Raw genomic sequence first — 17,530 nt, 5'->3', positions numbered from 1 at the left:
CCTAAACCCTAAATCTTTGGGTAAACCCTAAATCCTTGGGTAAACCCCTAAACCCTTGGAAAAACACTAAACATGTTGTCAACAAAACACTAAACCCTAAACTCTAATCCTAAACCCTAAACCCTTGGGAAAACCTTAAACCCTTGGGTAAACCCTAAACCCTTGGGTAAACCCTAAACCCTTAGGTAAACCCTAAACCCTTGGAAAAACACTAAACATTTGGATAAATTCTAAATTATAAATCTTAAACACTAAACTCTAAATCTTAAAAATAAATATTTTTTTTTAAATAATATTTTTTTAGAACTATTGTTATTTTTATTTATTTAATTTTTTATTTTTTATTTTAAAAGCATAATATAATTTGGCAAGTTATTTTGTTTCCTTAATTAAAAGATACTAGATCTAAAATGACAACTTTCTATTGGTTGCCCAAGAAAAAGTCATCGTGAAACACATGGCCAGCTCATGCAAAAGACTGGTGAGAACACGTGGCACACTCTGGTGCTCAGAAAAAAAGTTTCTACCAAAGAGAGTGTCCTGATTTGGGCAAAGGGAAGTGTGAAACGTGAAGCAACAACACCTTTTAAACAAGACACAAGAAGAAGAACCAACCTAATACGGCATCATCATTAAGATCCCTAAATTCCAGGAAGAGAAAAGATAGAGAGTGAACGAGAAGCTCCATTATTTGTTAAAAGTTACAAAAGCTTTCAGTGTCCGAACACGCTTAGAAAATTTGTGCTTCGAAGCCTCGCAAAAGGGGTCTGTCTGTCTGTCTCTCTGTTATTTAGGGGGCTATTAACTTCTTTCTATCGCAAGTCTGAAAAATTGAAGCAGAGAGTAGAGATGTGTAGCTTGTCGGCGAGTCTGCTGTTACCGACAAAGCTGAAACCAGCTTATTCCGACAACCGAAGTAACAGCAACAGCTCACTCTTTCTCGCCAATAGAAGACGACCCAAGAGGAAGAACCAATCGATTGTTCCCGTAAGAGTTTTTTTCATTTGGGTCTCGTCATTTGTTTCACAGTTTCGATCTGAGCCTTTGGGATGATTCCAAGAAACTTTGTAATTATTTCGTATCTACATATTTGAGAATCTTAAAAAAGGGTTTTGGATTTGGTGCAGATGGCAAGATTGTTTGGACCGGCGATTTTCGAATCATCCAAGTTGAAAGTATTGTTTCTAGGGGTTGACGAGAAGAAGCATCCATTAACGCTTCCAAGAACTTATACGCTCACTCACAGTGACATTACTGCTAAATTAACTTTAGCTATTTCTCACTCCATTAACAATTCTCAGGTAAAAAAAAATACATTTCTCTGCTCCTAAAACAGACATATAGCCTACGTATGTATGTATCTGCGTCTGTTGCTCATATGTGTAAATCACTGTGATGTTTTTGTACATCGTTTGATAGAACTATCTGGAAACATGAGTGAGTGCCATTGAAGAACATTGAGAGGGGTTAGTCAAGGCTGATGTGTGTATATGTTTTTTGTAGTTGCAAGGATGGGCAAATAGACTATACCGAGATGAGGTGGTAGCAGAGTGGAAGAAAGTGAAAGGGAAAATGTCGCTTCACGTCCACTGTCACATAAGCGGTGGCCATTTCCTTTTATATCTCTTTGCAAAGTTTAGATATTACATCTTCTGCAAAGAACTACCAGTGGTAACTTTCCAAATGTACTCAAAGTTTACTTCTTATCGGTTTCATCTACACAAATGTTGATCACTTTGGATCCAATATGTATTTTAGGTGTTGAAGGCTTTTGTTCATGGAGATGTGAACTTGTTGAACCGCCATCCTGAGTTGCAAGAAGCTCTTGTTTATGTTTACTTCCACTCCAATGTCAATGAGTTCAACAGAGTCGAGTGTTGGGGTCCGCTTTGGGAAGCTACTTCACTTGATGGTCACAGGACTCTAACTCTTCCTGAAAAACAGTGCACTCATGAATGTAGTTGTTGTTTCCCACCGGTTAGCTCGATTCCGTGGTCTCATAGTCTTTGCAACGAAGGTGTTGTTGATAGCTACTCTGGGACTCAGGGAGAGGGTATGTCTACTCCTAGTCCAGAGAAACTCTATTGATTTAAACCAATATATACAACTTTGTTAAAAACCTTTTTGGTGGATCTAATATTGGTTTTGGTTTGGTGTAACATAATGTGGTATAGGAAAAATAATGAAATGTACTATTTGATAAAGAATCATCACCACCACCACCAAAGTAGAGTTGATTAGGATTAGGACACAAGTCACCGATGTAACACCACGTGAAAACTAAGAAGAAACGTGAAGGTAGAGAGAGAGCGAAAGAATCGTCTGGTTTACAATACGAAGCGTCTAAACCACTCCTTGCTTTTTCTAATGATGCCAAATCATTCTTTTGGATTTTATTTGGTCTGATCTTTCCTTACAATCTTCTTTTGAACAAAACAAAGATGACTCTGTTTCTCTGGCCCCGTTTGTCTATGCCTACCTGTAATTGTAACTATAGACAAGAAGAAGTAGTAATGTTATAGAGAATGGGGCAACGAATTATTGCATTTTATTATTATTAATTGATGGACCTCCTCATTATAAAATGGTAATGTTCAACAAAACTTGTATGAATAAGAAAAAGATATACACTTTTAAGAAAATTTTGTTGCGCATCTCTTGACGAACCCAGATGGTATTTTGTATCAAAGGGGTTAGATCTTCTTTGCATCCCGTGTGATAAAAATAATTTGTTTTGACTCCGTGTGAAAAATTGTTGGTTGAGAGGACCAACTCAAGAGGCTGCTGCTGTTGAAGTAATGAAAGAAACATGTATCTGTCTTTGTGTGTCTCTCTGTATGTGAAAGATGTTTTCAACGAATTGTTGTTCTACCAAAGAATGACGACCCAATATCACTATCCGTGTTCTGCGTATAGACACACAAAAATTGAATAATATCATCCGAAGTAACATTTTTTGAGATCATTAAGTGCACAAAGCTGGTTGATTTTACCTGAGATTTAGGGGATGGGAAGACATTCCAGAACCTTAAGGTTTCATCTCCTGCTCCGGTTACAATCGTCTGTCCATCAGGTGAGACCGCTAGATACAGAACACGGTATGTGTGGCCTGTCAGAGTCGCAATCTGAACCCCCAAAAAGAAGTGAGACAGGTTTAAGTTAAACCACATATACTTAAATGATGCAGAGTAAGTAATGTACAGAGGCAAAAGGTCAAAGAGATTTGTTACTTTGGACATGGTTGGGTATTTCCAGACTATGATTTGGTTTTGGGAGTATCCGTGCGTGCTAACTAGCTCGTTTACGTTCTTAGACCATGCTAGATTGCATACCTGTCATACGCATAAACAAAGACTGTTTTTAATAACACGTATTCGGTTATGTTTCATGTCAAAAGCTAAGATTTTTTTTTTTTTTTTTTTACCTGACTGCAAGTATCAATGGAACTTAAATGAGTATTCGTAGTTGTATTCCAAAAACGTATGCATCTATCAGCAGTCCCACCACCAGAAGCAAGAAGCCCGTGAACATGAGGTGACCAAGCTATTGCTTTAACCGCGGCTGTGTGTTCACTATATTTCAGAACCGGTTGTGTTGAATGTTGGTTCCATACAAAAAGCTGCAGAAAAAAACATTTATAAAACCATGTTAAAGTCATATTGGCGGTTAAAAAAAAATGTAAATACAGTAAAAGTACACATACCCGATTGTCGTTTCCACCAGAAGCTAACTCTCTGTTGTCATAAGACCACTTGAGTCCGCATACTTCTGATTTGTGACCTGCCAGTTTACTGACGTGATCCTCTTGACAACGTATGTCTCTCTGAAGAATACTCTTGTCTCTACTACCAGATGACAGTACAGATGATCCCCACGCCAGTGCTCCAACTCTTAGTCTATGTCCTTCCATTGTTCTTGTTCTCTTGCAACGCGACGCATCCCATATCTATCCCCAAAAAAAAACATAACTAAGATTAAAAATTCCATAGAAAAAAAAAAACATAATAACAAACTCCTCAGAAAGGGAAAATGAGATTGTAACCTGCACTTTCCCGGAACTAGTTCCGACAGCAAGATGAGTTCCACGAAAGGCCCAACCCACAGAGCAAACACTATCATCAGCTCCCAGATCACATAATTTAGTTACCTTGCTGCTACAAGCGTTCCACAAATACACGCAGTTCCCTAATCCCACCGCAAGAACATTTTGTGCAGACCAGTCCACTAGATTCAAATAAAAATCATCTTGCAAAGCCGGTGCATCTAGTACCTAACAACAAACACCCAAATAAAAACCTCTGTTATCAATAAATATACAAATCCAAAATAACAAGACCATCACAGAACCACACATCACTAAGACCACACAATGCTTCATGCATAGATGGAATCTAACAACAAAAGTCAACGAGATCGAGAATCTAAACCATCCAAAACACTCCAAATCTACAGACATTGTTACCTTATAGGGCGATCGAGACACCTTCCTCAAGGCCTTGATCGGAGCATGACTAACACCAGGACCATCATCGGACACGAAAGGAGAAAAAGAATTCAAACACCGATTCGTCTCCGTCTTAAACCGGAAGATATTCCTCGACGTAGAGAAGCCAGTGATGTCCCGTTTCTCCGGCGTCTCGGGACCGAACATCGCCGCGCGCAACAGAGTCGCGTACGAGCCTGCGCCGTCTTCTTTGCTCGGAGAAGGAGAAGCGAGATCGAAGAGCGCGAAATTGGATCCGGATCTGCTTGGTATGAATCTGTCGGAGTATATAGAACGTGACGGTGATGGTGATTGGTTGGCATTGATCAGACGATTGATTCGTGACTCGAGTGACACTTTCACCGACGACGGCGATGGGATTATCTGAGAAGAAGAATTCGCCGGAGGAGTCACGTTGCTTGCGGTAGGATCTTCCATTGAAAGTTTTGACTTTTTAGTTTTTTTTGTTTTCTTTATTTTTTCTTCTCTTCTCCCTTCGGACCAAAGAGGCTAAGTAGTGTTGGAACATAACTCTCTACTGTCCTTTTTTTTTAATTTATTTTTATTTTTTACCTTTTTCCTTAATTTTTATTTTCTTTTCCCGGGAAATCTCAAGGAAACAGAAAACGACATGTGAATTGATGCGAAATTAAGAGGTTTGATCAGGTGATGTTTATGTTAGTTACGTCATGATTGAATCTTAATCGTTAGATTTAGAGGTTTTCATGGGCTTAAGCTAGGCCCAATTAGATCTTGCCTAAATATTTATTAGTATTTACTCCATTTTCACCCATTTCCTTTAGGGGAGTTACCAAAACAACCTAGTGATCTTGAAATCATAGTTGAGTAGATGGCAGATCCAGACCTTTTTTTGTTTTTTTAACAAGACTTGCATAAATCTCATAGATCTAGATTTATTGACTTTTTATATAATATATATATTGAGATACAAACCAAAAAACTATTTAATCAGAATATTTGGTAAGCTAAAATTACACTATTGATTTTTTAAGACAATACACTATTAAATTATACGTAATTAAATTTAAAATTTAAAATTTTCTATTTAAATTAAAACACTCAAAAGATGGAAAAAGGAAATAATCTTGCTGAAATGAATGAATGTTACTTCTATAAGAAACATTTCCTAACAGGTTTATTTCCTAAAAGGTTTTTTAAGAAACATTTCCTGGAAGGTCTACGAATATTACTTGCAAGTTGCATTGAAGTGATTTGTTTTCATTACCTATCACGTTCCGAAGTTGATCTACCACACATTAAATTAAGAAAACTAGACAGTTGTATGAACCAAAAAAGATTTGTATAATAAAAAAACAAAAGAGAATCAAAAATAAAAATAAAAGAGAAGTCCATGCAATTACGATGTTTGGTGAAAACAGCTTTCATGTCTAAGGACATGTCCCCTTGTTCATGTGTGGAGGTGGAGGATGTAAATTTTATAAACTTTACATTAATATCTTTTATTCACGACATAAAAAATATATATAAAAGGTTTAATCACAATACAAAGAAGAAAAGAAAATCAAAATGAAAAGAATTGAATCATACAATGTGAAAGTTGGGCATATATATCTACCAACGTAAAAAACTATATAGTACAATTTAAAAAGAGAAAATGCCCCCATTCTGTAAAAGTTCACTTTTGCAAAAGAAAAAAATATTCTTTTTCTTTTGGTTAAATGAAAACACTTTGATAAAATTTGGATGAAATTTCACCTTGGATCCATTCAAACTAATTATATAAAACACATTGTAAGATTTAGGAAACTCAATTAACACATCAAAATTTGGGGGGAAACAGAAACAAACTATAATTATGGATAATGATTTGAATGAGAGTTTTTATACCTATCATCGGGCATTATGGGAAGAGTTCTAGTTCCAGAAGCAGTGGGAGACCTAACATGACCCACCATTTAAACCTGAAGAGCTTCTTCTTCACAAGCTCTTCTCTCCAATTCTTCTTCCGTTTCACCAACATCGCCATCACCACCACTGTCATCTTTTCCTCGAGCTTCGATCGTCACCACGAGAGCAATTCCTTTGCCTTGTTCCTTTACAAACATAAGGTGAAACTTGATCACTAAACGTTGTGCTACCGTTGCTTGCGAAACACGCACACAAGACTGATGAGTTCTCCTTCATCGTCTTAGGGTCAGGGCTAGGGTTACAACTTGACTTGCTGTTCAAGAAATCGATCAAGATTGGGTTTTGATCGGTACCAACAACAGTGCCACACCGTCAGGGTTAGCACTGTAAGCTACTAGACCGAGGACAAACATGCATTGTAAGCTGATAACTTAACTTGACGGTATAGATTTTTATACCGGATGAAATTAGAAGGGAGATGTATTTTCTGTGTGGTGCCTGTTTGAGATTTAGCTTAAAGTTTCTAATGGTGTAATCTCTGATCATGAGATCATGAAGATGAGTAGATTGGATGATTGAGAATTAGATTGGTGGGATGATAAGAGAAGTTTGACGAGAATGATGATGGTATCAGGGATCTTTGATGTACAAAAAGAAAATGAATCCATGAGAGGATCAAGAGAGACTATAGGGTTTGTAGGAAGTGAAGAGTAAAGAAACAAACGTTATAAACATATACGACCGTTCTGACGTAGAGGTTTAAACTTTTAAATGCTTTTTTCATATCAACAGAAAAGCAATTGATAAGTCTAGTGGATGAGAAAATTGGGTTAATGATGATACAAGCATGGGAAGATGATGATCATGATTACAACCCTTGTGTCTGACCAAAAAAAGATTAATCTTATGTTAATTACCATTCAATACTAAGAAAATGTATATCAATTTATTATATACAAGCAATAAAAAGAAGAGAGACATTGGCGTGCTAATATTCGTGACATTTTCCTCTTTTGTGTAATGGTTATGCTTTTGTCTGTCATCTCATTATGTGTTCTTGACTTAAGCTCTATCTCTAATCAATCAATCTCTTTGTGTTACACACCATTTGAATCTTTTTCACCCAAACACTACTCACTACTCATAAAATTGTCTGAGTTGTTGACTGAAGAAAAGGTTGTAAACCTTCTTCCTTAGGAGGCTAGGACAGGGTTGAAAGTAAAAATGTACCAGACATATTGAAGGTGAACCCACATACATCATGTGTGACTTTTTTTATTTATAGAATCATCTTTTTTAAGTTGGATTTTGAAATAAAAATTTTAACAATAACAGTATGACTTTTCAATCCATTTTTTTTATTCATGTTGTACGATTTAAAAGTAAGAAAAACAAATAAATCCTAACTATGTTAAATTTAATTTCACTGTGTGAAGTGAAGTCTGAATTAGCTATCATATTACACCTATGATTGAAAGGTTGGTGAAGATGTATTCATTAAAATATTTTCCCTTATTGCATACACAGTACTTACAAATCAGAAAACATGTGAAGGAGATAGAGAGCTAACATGGAAGATCTTAAATATACAGCATCAAATCCATTTTTGCTTCTGACAAAACCCATTCTTCTTTTCTCCATCTTCATCTAGATTATAAAAAAAAATTAATATTCCAAACTTTCATGTGAACTTAAAGAGAGTAAATTAAACATGGAAGATGTGTACCTCACAGGGTTCAAGCTTAGCTTGCTTCTGGCAATGTGATCAACCTAGAACCAGAGTCATACTCCATCGCGGTACCACAGCTAAAACCACAAGATTGATCAAAGATTCAAATATTGTTACATGTTAAAGTTTTGAAACAAAGGTATAAAGCTATAATCTTACTTGGTGCATTTGACATTGTTGGTTTTGCCACCGCTGGATATTGAAAGAATTGTTCCAAAGAAGGAAACATTCTCCGTTCCACAATTTGGACAAGGACCCTACCGAACAATAACAGTTAGAAACAAGAACACTCATCAAGAATCTTGTTGCTGCTATTCTGTTGCAATTACCTTCAAGATCAAGAAGTCTTTGATGATGAGTTTGGTGATTGATGAAGCCAGGTATACGATCAGAGGCACGGCAGCGAACCACGTGAATATGAAACTAAATGGCTCTGAAAGCTCCAATATATATGTGATCTCAAAACCTGTAATGTCGTCCAAGAAGAAAAACCTGAAATAAAAACATGTTAGCAAAGACAAGAACTAGGGGGGGTTTAAATGATTTGAATGCTCCAATAGAGAAGAAAAGAATTGGTTATAGTGACTCACAGTCCGAGAGCAACAACGCTTGCTGGAACATTGAGCAAGAGCATTTTGAAGTAATCTACAGCGAGATCACTATACACCTGCATTCAAAGGAAATTAGTATCTTCACAATGAATAATTTATGTTATCGTTACCTTTTTACTACGGAGACTGCATCTTGGACCCTCGCACACAATCTCGCTACCATCCATCTACAGAAGCAAAGAGAATCATAAAACTGAATCTTAGAGAACAATATTTGTTAGAGGATATGTCACCTTTAGTTTGAGTTTGAGCTGATCAAATTCTTGATCATTGAGGATTGGATTCCCAGAAACATAAGCCATTGAAGCTTCCAAGAACCGTTGTTCATCAGAACCTACGGTTTCACATAACCAAACCAAAGATGAAGCCTATTCACCCCTAAGAAACCAAAAAAAAAAGAAGAAGATATTGATAATAGTTGATTTACTTAGCATGACAACACTGCTTCCTTCCCACATGAGCTCTTCTTTAAGATTATCAAACTCCTCATTCGACATGATCGCTTTACCATCGTAATAAAACGACTGCACAAAATAACAATTGCTCAGACAGGCTCTTGAAAGATTTGTTAGTATATTTTTCGTCAAAAAAAAAAAGAAGATTTGTTAGTATATAAAAAAAGGATGAGGGTTGAAGTAGCGTTACTTGCATGGCTTGGAGAAACTCTTGTTCCATTTCACCAATTGTTTTCTTCTCAGCCTTGTTGATGCTACAATACGGCATGATGTTGCTATCCACGTCTTCTCCTCCAGCTTGACCTTAAGGAAAGACCAAAAGAATGTAAATTCAGAACTTCAAAAGCAAATATAAAGTTGAGACATGGGAGGCAAAGTGAAGAAGACCTGGCTGCTCTGTGGTGGCTTTTGAAGGCAGCAAGAAGAAGCTTTTTCTCAAGGGAACCGATCTCCCAGGGCTGAGCGGAGCCCATTGAGTCCTCGACGACGAAGGAGAAGAGAAACAAGTTGTGGGTTTGCTGGAGACGGCGGAGAAAAGTCGAGGGCTTGTTAAACTGAATAGCATCTTGCTACCCATGTTCCCCGGGAGAAGAAGAAGAAAGGAGGTTCCTTTTTCCTCTGTTTTCCGGGGAAATATTTGAGGAACCTTTGTGTGGTTGAAAGAAGAGTGTTACTGTGAGCTGATTTTTTTTTGAGTTTTTTTAATTTTTTTTTTTTTATTTTAGGAAGATTGATTTGGAGGGAAGACATTCGGAGATAAGACAAGTGTGGATATGAATTCCTAGGCAGATGATATTTTTTAAATATCCACGTCAGCATTAAAATTCACCTTTTTTAATCAGAAAAAAATAGACATAGTTTTCTACCCAATTGACTCTTAATAATAAACTTGTTTGTAAATTTTTTTCAAGAAAAATATTGTAAATCAGATATAAAAATATAGATACTTATTCACTTTTAGAGCTATAAACAGAGTAAGAATTACTATGAAATGAGAGTTCTTGGTTAAAATAAAAAACAATGCGATCTAATTTCTTTTTTTCAACAAGACTAATTATCTTTTTTTTTTTTAGTTTCAAAAAAAAAATAAGAAAGTTAATTAGTCTTGTTGAAACTGAATGCAGTCAAAATATTTTGTCAAAAATAAAATAAAACTAGGATTAGACCCGCGCCTTGCGCGGGGTGAGATTTTTTAAATTTTTTTAAAAATTAGATTATAAGATGAATAAAACTAATATGTGGTGGGGTTTTTATTAAGAGATATAGGATTTTTATTTTTTCGTTATATAAGTATTTATAGATATTGGAGGATTAAATTGTATTTACGATCAGTGATCTTTCTATAAATATTTTTGTTTATTACCGAGTATGTGATATATTTTTAGTAAGACAAATAAAATACCATACCATTTTTTTGGTAACTAATCTTATTAAAAGATTTATATTTGATTATTTTAAAGACTTTAACACAACTTAATAGAACTTGGAATTAAAAAAAATATTTCTCACAACATTTATGTAAATTATATTGTTGTAACATATATAACATAATAGATTAGTTGAATAATTATAATGGGCCATAATAATAAACAAATAAATTGAAAGGCCCGATTATATTTGTTCCTTAATTATGATTGTCCAATATTTGAGGGCAAAAGCAAGTCATTGTCTTAACACAAATTGCAGATATATTGTTTCCCAATTTTTTTTAATTTTCCCCATATTTGTCGTTCCCGAATCGACTGTTTCGTTTATCACCGTCTCAGAACAATTCAAACCGATCTTCTGATTTCTCTCTCTGTGCAATACGTATTCACGTTCCAAACCTAATCAATAATACCAATCGAAGGTTACTGGTCTTCCACAGAGTAAACAATCGATTCAGAAAATGAGAAGCTATAAGGTTAGTCAATTTGATAATATTTTGAGATCTCTAAAATCAATTATCAATTGCAGGGAGTTTCATTTGTTTCGTTATTTATTTTTCAATCGGGTCTCGAATATAGGTTGAAATCTGACATAGCTTTCACAGAAAACCTAATTCCATCGTTTACCTATTTGATTTCAACAAAGCTAAATTCTATTTAGGAGTATCTATTTGAATTCAAATGCTTGATAAAAATGTTAAAATTTAATGATTGTTTGCTTGATTGAATTTTTTTTTTTATGATTAGTATTAAAAATTCTTTGCTTGATATGAGTATACTTAAACAATCAAGCAAAGCCAAACTTTGTGAATTATCCTTAAATGTATTTGAGTTGACGATATATTTTAGTTTATATTGAATAAGAGTTTCACATTGCAGAGAAAGATTGAAGAGGTGGGAACCAAGGGTGTTGTTTCAGACAATAGGACGTCTACTAATAAGGTTAGCATCAACTTTATTGACACAATAGTGAGATAATTAATTATACGTCCCAGTAAAGAACACACTTATGAAAAATTAACTATCATTTAGCATTGTAAAAATAGATATGAAATAAATTTATCTTATGTTATAAAAGCCAGGAACATTGTAAAGCAAAATCAAAAACTGAAAGAAAAAAAACTAAAAGCGATAAAATGTAACACCATACGTCCTCCTCATTATCCCTTCGAATGCTTGTTGCAAGACATCAATAAGCATTTGGTGGAATCCTGTTAAAAAAGGACAATTTTTTTTTAACAAACAGTAGAGATCTTTAATGATATGAACAAAATCGTGTTTTGTAAATATATTAATGCTCTTACAGCTGACGAAAAGCTATAATCTCCGGAATATTGGGTTCGAATTTAATCCTCGAACATCCTTCAATGTTCGTGATGAATGTGAATCGACCTAATGAAATATAAAAAAATATTTTGGTAAACACGTATAATTTAAGAACCAATTTTACAGCGTATAAATTAAGTATAAATTTTACAGGTTTAAAACAAAATTTATACCTTGGAGCCTTTCGATTTGCCAAAAACTCAAGACACACAAAACAACATTTGCTCTTGTATAATTCCAGTAAGCATCAATCTCAACAGCGTTCCTTCCATATGCAACACAGTTTAGATGTTTATACCTGTAATGTTGAGAGTCATATCATCTTAGGAAAATTGTAAATGTATTGTGTCATAAACAATGGATTAAAGTAACACTTGAACTCACCCAGGATTGACCAAGCTAAAACGCATTTTCGGTATCATTGGCCCTCCAGGGGCTCCAACATGTTCTAGATCACCAACACTCACCATAGCTCCGTAAACGTCTATTGAATAGAGTAAAGATAAGTGATATATGATAACACAATGTAAAACATAAATATACATATGAAAGTGTCAAAGAAATATTATTAACATAAGGAAATTTGACGTTTAAACTTTTAAAAACAACATACCTACAGAGTACATAGGATGGGCAAGGCCTCTCAATATGGTTTTAAATTCTTTAAAACCATAATAGTTGCAATCAGTTCTTGCTGGGACGTTATTAATAATAGTATTCTCACCAGTAAAAACATGGAAGCGGTTTGTAGTAACCCTAAACCGGCGGAAATTATACATTAGTTTGAAACCATGGATCTCATACCATTCTCCTTCAAACATGATGCATTCATTTCTGATCATTATTTCATCGACAATAGTTCCTAGAACCGTGTTACCCTGTATGCAAACATAAAATTAACACTTAGAAAAATGACCACAAAAATTATACAGTATAAACGATAATAATATCAATCATACTTTTTCATCACCCATGAGCATTTGAGTTTCCTCACGGATTATTGCAGAAGCATCCTTCCATTTACTGATTACCTTCACTCTGACTACAGGATTTTTGAGAGGGAGCTCAAATTCAGAGAAAAACATGATAGAGCTCATGAGGAATTTGTAAGTTGAAAGAGTTTGATCTTTTTGCTTTTTACTCCGAGTTATTAACATATATATATATATATAGGATACCTGTTATAGGGCATCGTAATATTAGACTTAACATATTGTATTTTCCGAAATTTATTGCATTCAGTATGCGGAGGGAAGAGTATATACTTTTCACTTGCGAAGCAAGTTGAGATCGTCTGGTATATATGGAACAATAAAATTTCTGTCCAAATTAAACAATAAATCTTGAATATATTGTAACACATTAGATTAAGTTTACTTATTTAGACACGTTAGATTAAGTAAACTTATTTAGATACATGGGTGGCTATAACAGTAGTATAAATCTATACGTATGGTATTTTAGATACAGAATGCCTAAAACGGATATTGCAATAAAAGAATTTTTGATTCTATACTATGTTGGAGGAAGGTATATAAATATAAGTTTATGTAGTCATTCTTTTCGTTTTAGTAAACCAAATAGGGGATATTAGTATAGTCCACCTTATAGAGCCCATATTAAGAACCCACTAACTTACTTCACAATTCGGTTACGGGTTAGAGAAGCTACAATATAATTTAGGTTACACCATTCTCTACAAACAGACATTAAACCAACAGTTAGTTAAATATCGAATATATAGATGAGTTACCGAAACTGTATTGTTATGTGAATAGCTGGCGTCCTGCGCCCAAAAATTAGAACTGGAAAATAAACTAAACTGGAAATTGCAAAAGTAGACAATGTTGCCTAAGTCAGTGATTTATTTGGGTTCAACTCTAACTTTTGTACATCCAAATATTTATGGTTTGTTTAGCACACGAAAAGATAATTTGTTAAAAAATTGTTTCGGTTTACAAAACCAACCAAGATATATTAAGACTTTCATCGAATATAATTTATTTTTTTCCAACCCCTGCTAAACATTAAAAAAACTTATTCTATTATGACAGGCTTCAATAAAGAAGCAGGAAGTTTTGATATAAAGTCAAGCGAAGGAGCAACTTCACACCTTGAGTTCACCATGCATCCAACGTACATGGAAATTATTAGGTGAGTTTCTCATAATGTCAATAGAATTAATCCATGTAGATTACTGTTCAAGTATAGAAAATGAAAAGTAATTTGGTCGTTTCTTTTTCGTATAGCTTCGCCAGGTTGCTAGATAACTTTAGAATGATAATCTCGCACACTTCCTTAGTCACTGCCGTAATATTGGTTCTTCCCTATTGAAAATACATTAAACCAATCCTATATTATTGCCACGATAAGAACAGTTATATTTATACACAAATTATACAAAAACTTACATATGCTTCTCGTAGTAGTTCCAATCTTCAGAAAACACCAAAGAACAATACCATATTTTCTGCATATTATAGATCACCACATTGATAAGTTTTATATTTATTCAATCCGAAAGAGTATTAGGCAAATAACTAATCGGTACCTGGATTCTTGAAGGTATTGTAACTTCACGTTTCCTTGTCGAAAAGGTTTTGAAAAACCTCCTTGTACACAACATTCATCGTCGACAGTTGATGATTTCCATCTTTGTCGGTAATAAGAATCTTTAACCCCCTCCTCGACTTGACCCGAGAAACAGCAACATACAATTGTCCATGAGAGAAGACTGGTTTAGGAAGATACAACCCAACATTGCCTAATGTTTGCCCTTGGCTCTTGTTAATTGTCATTGCAAATGCGACTTTAAGAGGAAACTGCCTCCGCCTCATTTTAAATGGAAGGCTTGCATCTGAAGGTTCAATCAGAAGACGATGTAAGAAGACCTTCTCTCCAACTCTAGTGCCAGTGATGAATTTAGCTGCGATTATATGGATTCCAAGTTGTGTTATCTGGAGCCTAGTGCCGTTACATAAACCTTCCGTAGGATCTATGTTCCTTAAAATCATAACCGGTGTACCAATTCTTAGTCTTAGAGCATGATTAGGCAGTCCGGAAACTTTAATGCTATTCAAAAATTCAGGGGAGAAGACAGAATCATCTTTCGAATTCAAATCAGAGGGATCAATGCTGTCTGAGCTTAAGTAAATTCTTTCCTCACCTAAGAAAAAACGAAAAAATATGAATAACATGACAAATTAGATAACATTAAACTAACATGGGAAAATACCTTTTAGACGATCAAGCATATAGTCGTTAATTACTTCTACATCTGCGTTGGTGGGACATAAGATAGCTCGCTCTTGGAAGAAAACTGGATCTTTCGAGTCTTCGAACGTGTTCCCATAAACTTCAGTAACAATAGCTGCAATTGGTTCTTTGCATTCCTTTATCAACAAATCTTTTGGAATTTCTATCATTGTTTCCCCAGTATTTGGTTCATTGATCTTCCCGTTTCCTAAATCCAGTATCCATTTCGAGAAGGTCTTTATCTCTTCAGCCTGCTGCAGATCAGTTTCAGCCATTAACCTCATGTTTTTGGTTAGTTCCAATACCTTACAATGCTTCCATAAATAGGAAGAATTAAGAGTAGCCAAAACAATGTCAGGTCTAGATCCTCTCGGAATTACGGGTAGAATCTGTCGAAAATCGCCTCCGAAAACCACTACTTTACCACCGAATGGTGTTCCCTCCGGACTCTTCATAATATCAGCCATTGTTTTATCAAGAGCTTCGAAACAATGCTTACTCATCATAGGTGCTTCATCCCATATAATCAGAGATGCTCTAGCTATCAGTTCAGCCTGATTACTACCTGGTTGTATCTTGCAAGTCGAGAACTCATCGGGATTGATCGGTATGCCAAATCTTGAATGCGCAGTTCTTCCACCAGGCAGTAATAGTGATGCTATACCACTTGATGCGACATTCAGAACAATTTCGCCTCGTGATCGAATAGCAGCTGATAAGATATTCCACAAAAAAGTTTTTCCTGTCCCTCCAAAGCCGTAGACAAAAAAAACACCGCCTTGTCTGTTAAGCACAGCACCAATTATCTGATCATAGATTGACCTTTGCTCATCTGTCAATTTCACAATCCATTCATCATGCTGTGAACGCAATTCAGCTTTCGGATAGTTAAGCTCTTCTTGTATCAGAAGATTTTCCATGAATGATTGTGAGCTCTCGGCTGGTTTTGGCATTGTATCCCAATTATTCAGCGAACTGTTTTTGGTACGTAGTATGTTTTCGATCAAAACTAACGTACAGTTTAAGATCTCTTCCTCACTCAAAATTAGCCCTACAACATACATAAACACTCAAATGTTATAAAGAACACTGCAATTACAGTAGTCTTATACGTGTTAAAACGGATTGATCAATACCAGGATAGTTTCTTCGCTTTCTTTCATTGTAAAGAACATCTTCAGATAACAAATCTTTCGTTGCTTCCCATACCAATCTGGGCGACGATAAACTACCAGATAATAACATTTTGACGAAAAAATTTCGAACATAACCGGATGATGCCCAGAAACTAATCTCTTTAAGACCTTCAATATACTCTTTGTCATCGTCCAACAATCCACGGGCATAACATGCATCTTCATAACTGGGTTGAACAATGCCATCAACAGTCTTAATATCAGCATAACACTTTGGCCCTCTTACCTTATTGAGTAAAACCCTCAAAAAGTATAGTTCCCCGGAAGAAGGAGATACAGGCGCCAACCTCCCTATAGCAAATCCTTTTTTCCGTGGATTCCATGCTTTTATTTTCGCGTCATAGACAAATTTCGTTGGTAGTTCAGCATATGTCAGTTCTCTTGCTTCAGGGTATCTAATACAACAGTCAAACCAAGCCAAAAACATTGTTTTTGTAGCCAGCGCCCGATCGATTACACTTTTAACCGAATCCCCTTCTTTGTAAATAAGTGGTTGCTCACCTTCTAGATGGAATGTAAGTTTCTCAACAGGTGTAGATCGATAATGCGTTGGAAAGGCTAAGATTCTCCATGCAGACTCGCAAGTTGATATGTATCTACAATGAAACCAATTATCAAGTTAGAAACTGACAATTATTTATATAAGTTAAACGACACAATAAACATTACAATCACAATGAAATACCTCGCATCGAAATAGTTCTTGATTTCATCAACTGCTGGCTCCTCGGTAACATCTCCAACGACGGTATCACGTAACTCAGTTTGTGGTCCGTTACACTCGGTCTGTGCTTGGGAACTATTTCTCTGTGTAACAGTTCCTGTAATACGGTCTTGTCCTTTATTAATGTACTTGAATAAGTACTTAATAGATCTAGACTGATTGCACCACTCGACATTGATGTGTGCATTGTAGGCAAGTAAGAGCTTTTTGTTGTAGGGGACCACAAATCTGTTATCACACTCCATGCCTTTCTTCTCTATAAAAGCACCGTTATCCCTTCTACGATATACTGGATAACCTTGGGCATCAACAGTTGTTTTTTCCACATTTTTTCTTGGAAAGAATTTGCTGCATTTCCCATCTTGCATACATGGCGAACCACTGTTCACAGAACCGCATGGCCCATGAATCATTAAATCTTTCACAACTTCGTA

General features: G+C 35.4%; 5 protein-coding genes and 1 pseudogene across 5 annotated transcripts; 1 reads left to right on the top strand and 5 right to left on the bottom strand.

The window, feature by feature from the left end:
- The first annotated feature begins 551 nt into the window (after positions 1–551).
- Positions 552–2,159, top strand: LOC106375753 (magnesium dechelatase SGR1, chloroplastic-like). The gene is made up of 4 exons (XM_013815744.3): positions 552–987; positions 1,128–1,301; positions 1,504–1,671; positions 1,759–2,159. The coding sequence occupies exons 1-4, from the start codon at positions 850–852 to the stop codon at positions 2,086–2,088; spliced, it is 810 nt and encodes a 269-aa protein (XP_013671198.1). The 5' UTR covers positions 552–849; the 3' UTR covers positions 2,089–2,159.
- Positions 2,160–2,526: 367 nt separating this feature from the next.
- LOC106375751 (protein FIZZY-RELATED 2) lies at positions 2,527–5,015 on the bottom strand. The gene is made up of 7 exons (XM_013815743.3): positions 4,463–5,015; positions 4,043–4,270; positions 3,704–3,946; positions 3,425–3,619; positions 3,231–3,332; positions 2,994–3,125; positions 2,527–2,906 (listed from the first exon to the last, which is right to left on the bottom strand). Exons 1-7 carry the CDS (start codon positions 4,919–4,921, stop codon positions 2,853–2,855), a joined length of 1,413 nt encoding a protein of 470 aa, XP_013671197.1. The 5' UTR covers positions 4,922–5,015; the 3' UTR covers positions 2,527–2,852.
- A 772-nt stretch (positions 5,016–5,787) lies between these two features.
- LOC125580694 lies at positions 5,788–7,661 on the bottom strand (annotated as a pseudogene).
- A 183-nt stretch (positions 7,662–7,844) lies between these two features.
- LOC106375746 (PGR5-like protein 1A, chloroplastic) lies at positions 7,845–9,911 on the bottom strand. Its single transcript, XM_013815735.3, has 10 exons — positions 9,556–9,911; positions 9,359–9,471; positions 9,141–9,237; positions 8,947–9,047; positions 8,824–8,880; positions 8,693–8,769; positions 8,432–8,594; positions 8,262–8,359; positions 8,100–8,179; positions 7,845–8,020 (listed from the first exon to the last, which is right to left on the bottom strand). The coding sequence occupies exons 1-9, from the start codon at positions 9,743–9,745 to the stop codon at positions 8,116–8,118; spliced, it is 960 nt and encodes a 319-aa protein (XP_013671189.1). The 5' UTR covers positions 9,746–9,911; the 3' UTR covers positions 7,845–8,020; positions 8,100–8,115.
- A 3,080-nt stretch (positions 9,912–12,991) lies between these two features.
- Positions 12,992–15,126, bottom strand: LOC125580693 (ATP-dependent DNA helicase PIF1-like). The gene has a single exon (XM_048745652.1). The coding sequence runs from the start codon at positions 15,116–15,118 to the stop codon at positions 14,498–14,500; it is 621 nt and encodes a 206-aa protein (XP_048601609.1). The 5' UTR covers positions 15,119–15,126; the 3' UTR covers positions 12,992–14,497.
- A 13-nt stretch (positions 15,127–15,139) lies between these two features.
- Positions 15,140–17,509, bottom strand: LOC106373053. The gene is made up of 4 exons (XM_013813283.2): positions 17,058–17,509; positions 16,874–16,968; positions 16,313–16,756; positions 15,140–16,227 (listed from the first exon to the last, which is right to left on the bottom strand). The coding sequence occupies exons 1-4, from the start codon at positions 17,507–17,509 to the stop codon at positions 15,140–15,142; spliced, it is 2,079 nt and encodes a 692-aa protein (XP_013668737.2).
- Positions 17,510–17,530: the final 21 nt, after the last annotated feature.

This window comes from Brassica napus, chromosome C1 (assembly GCF_020379485.1).
Source record: "Brassica napus cultivar Da-Ae chromosome C1, Da-Ae, whole genome shotgun sequence".
In the NCBI taxonomy this organism is placed as follows: Eukaryota; Viridiplantae; Streptophyta; class Magnoliopsida; order Brassicales; family Brassicaceae; genus Brassica; species Brassica napus.
Note: the sequence above shows the minus strand (reverse complement) of the source record. Positions and strands in the feature narration are given on the sequence as shown.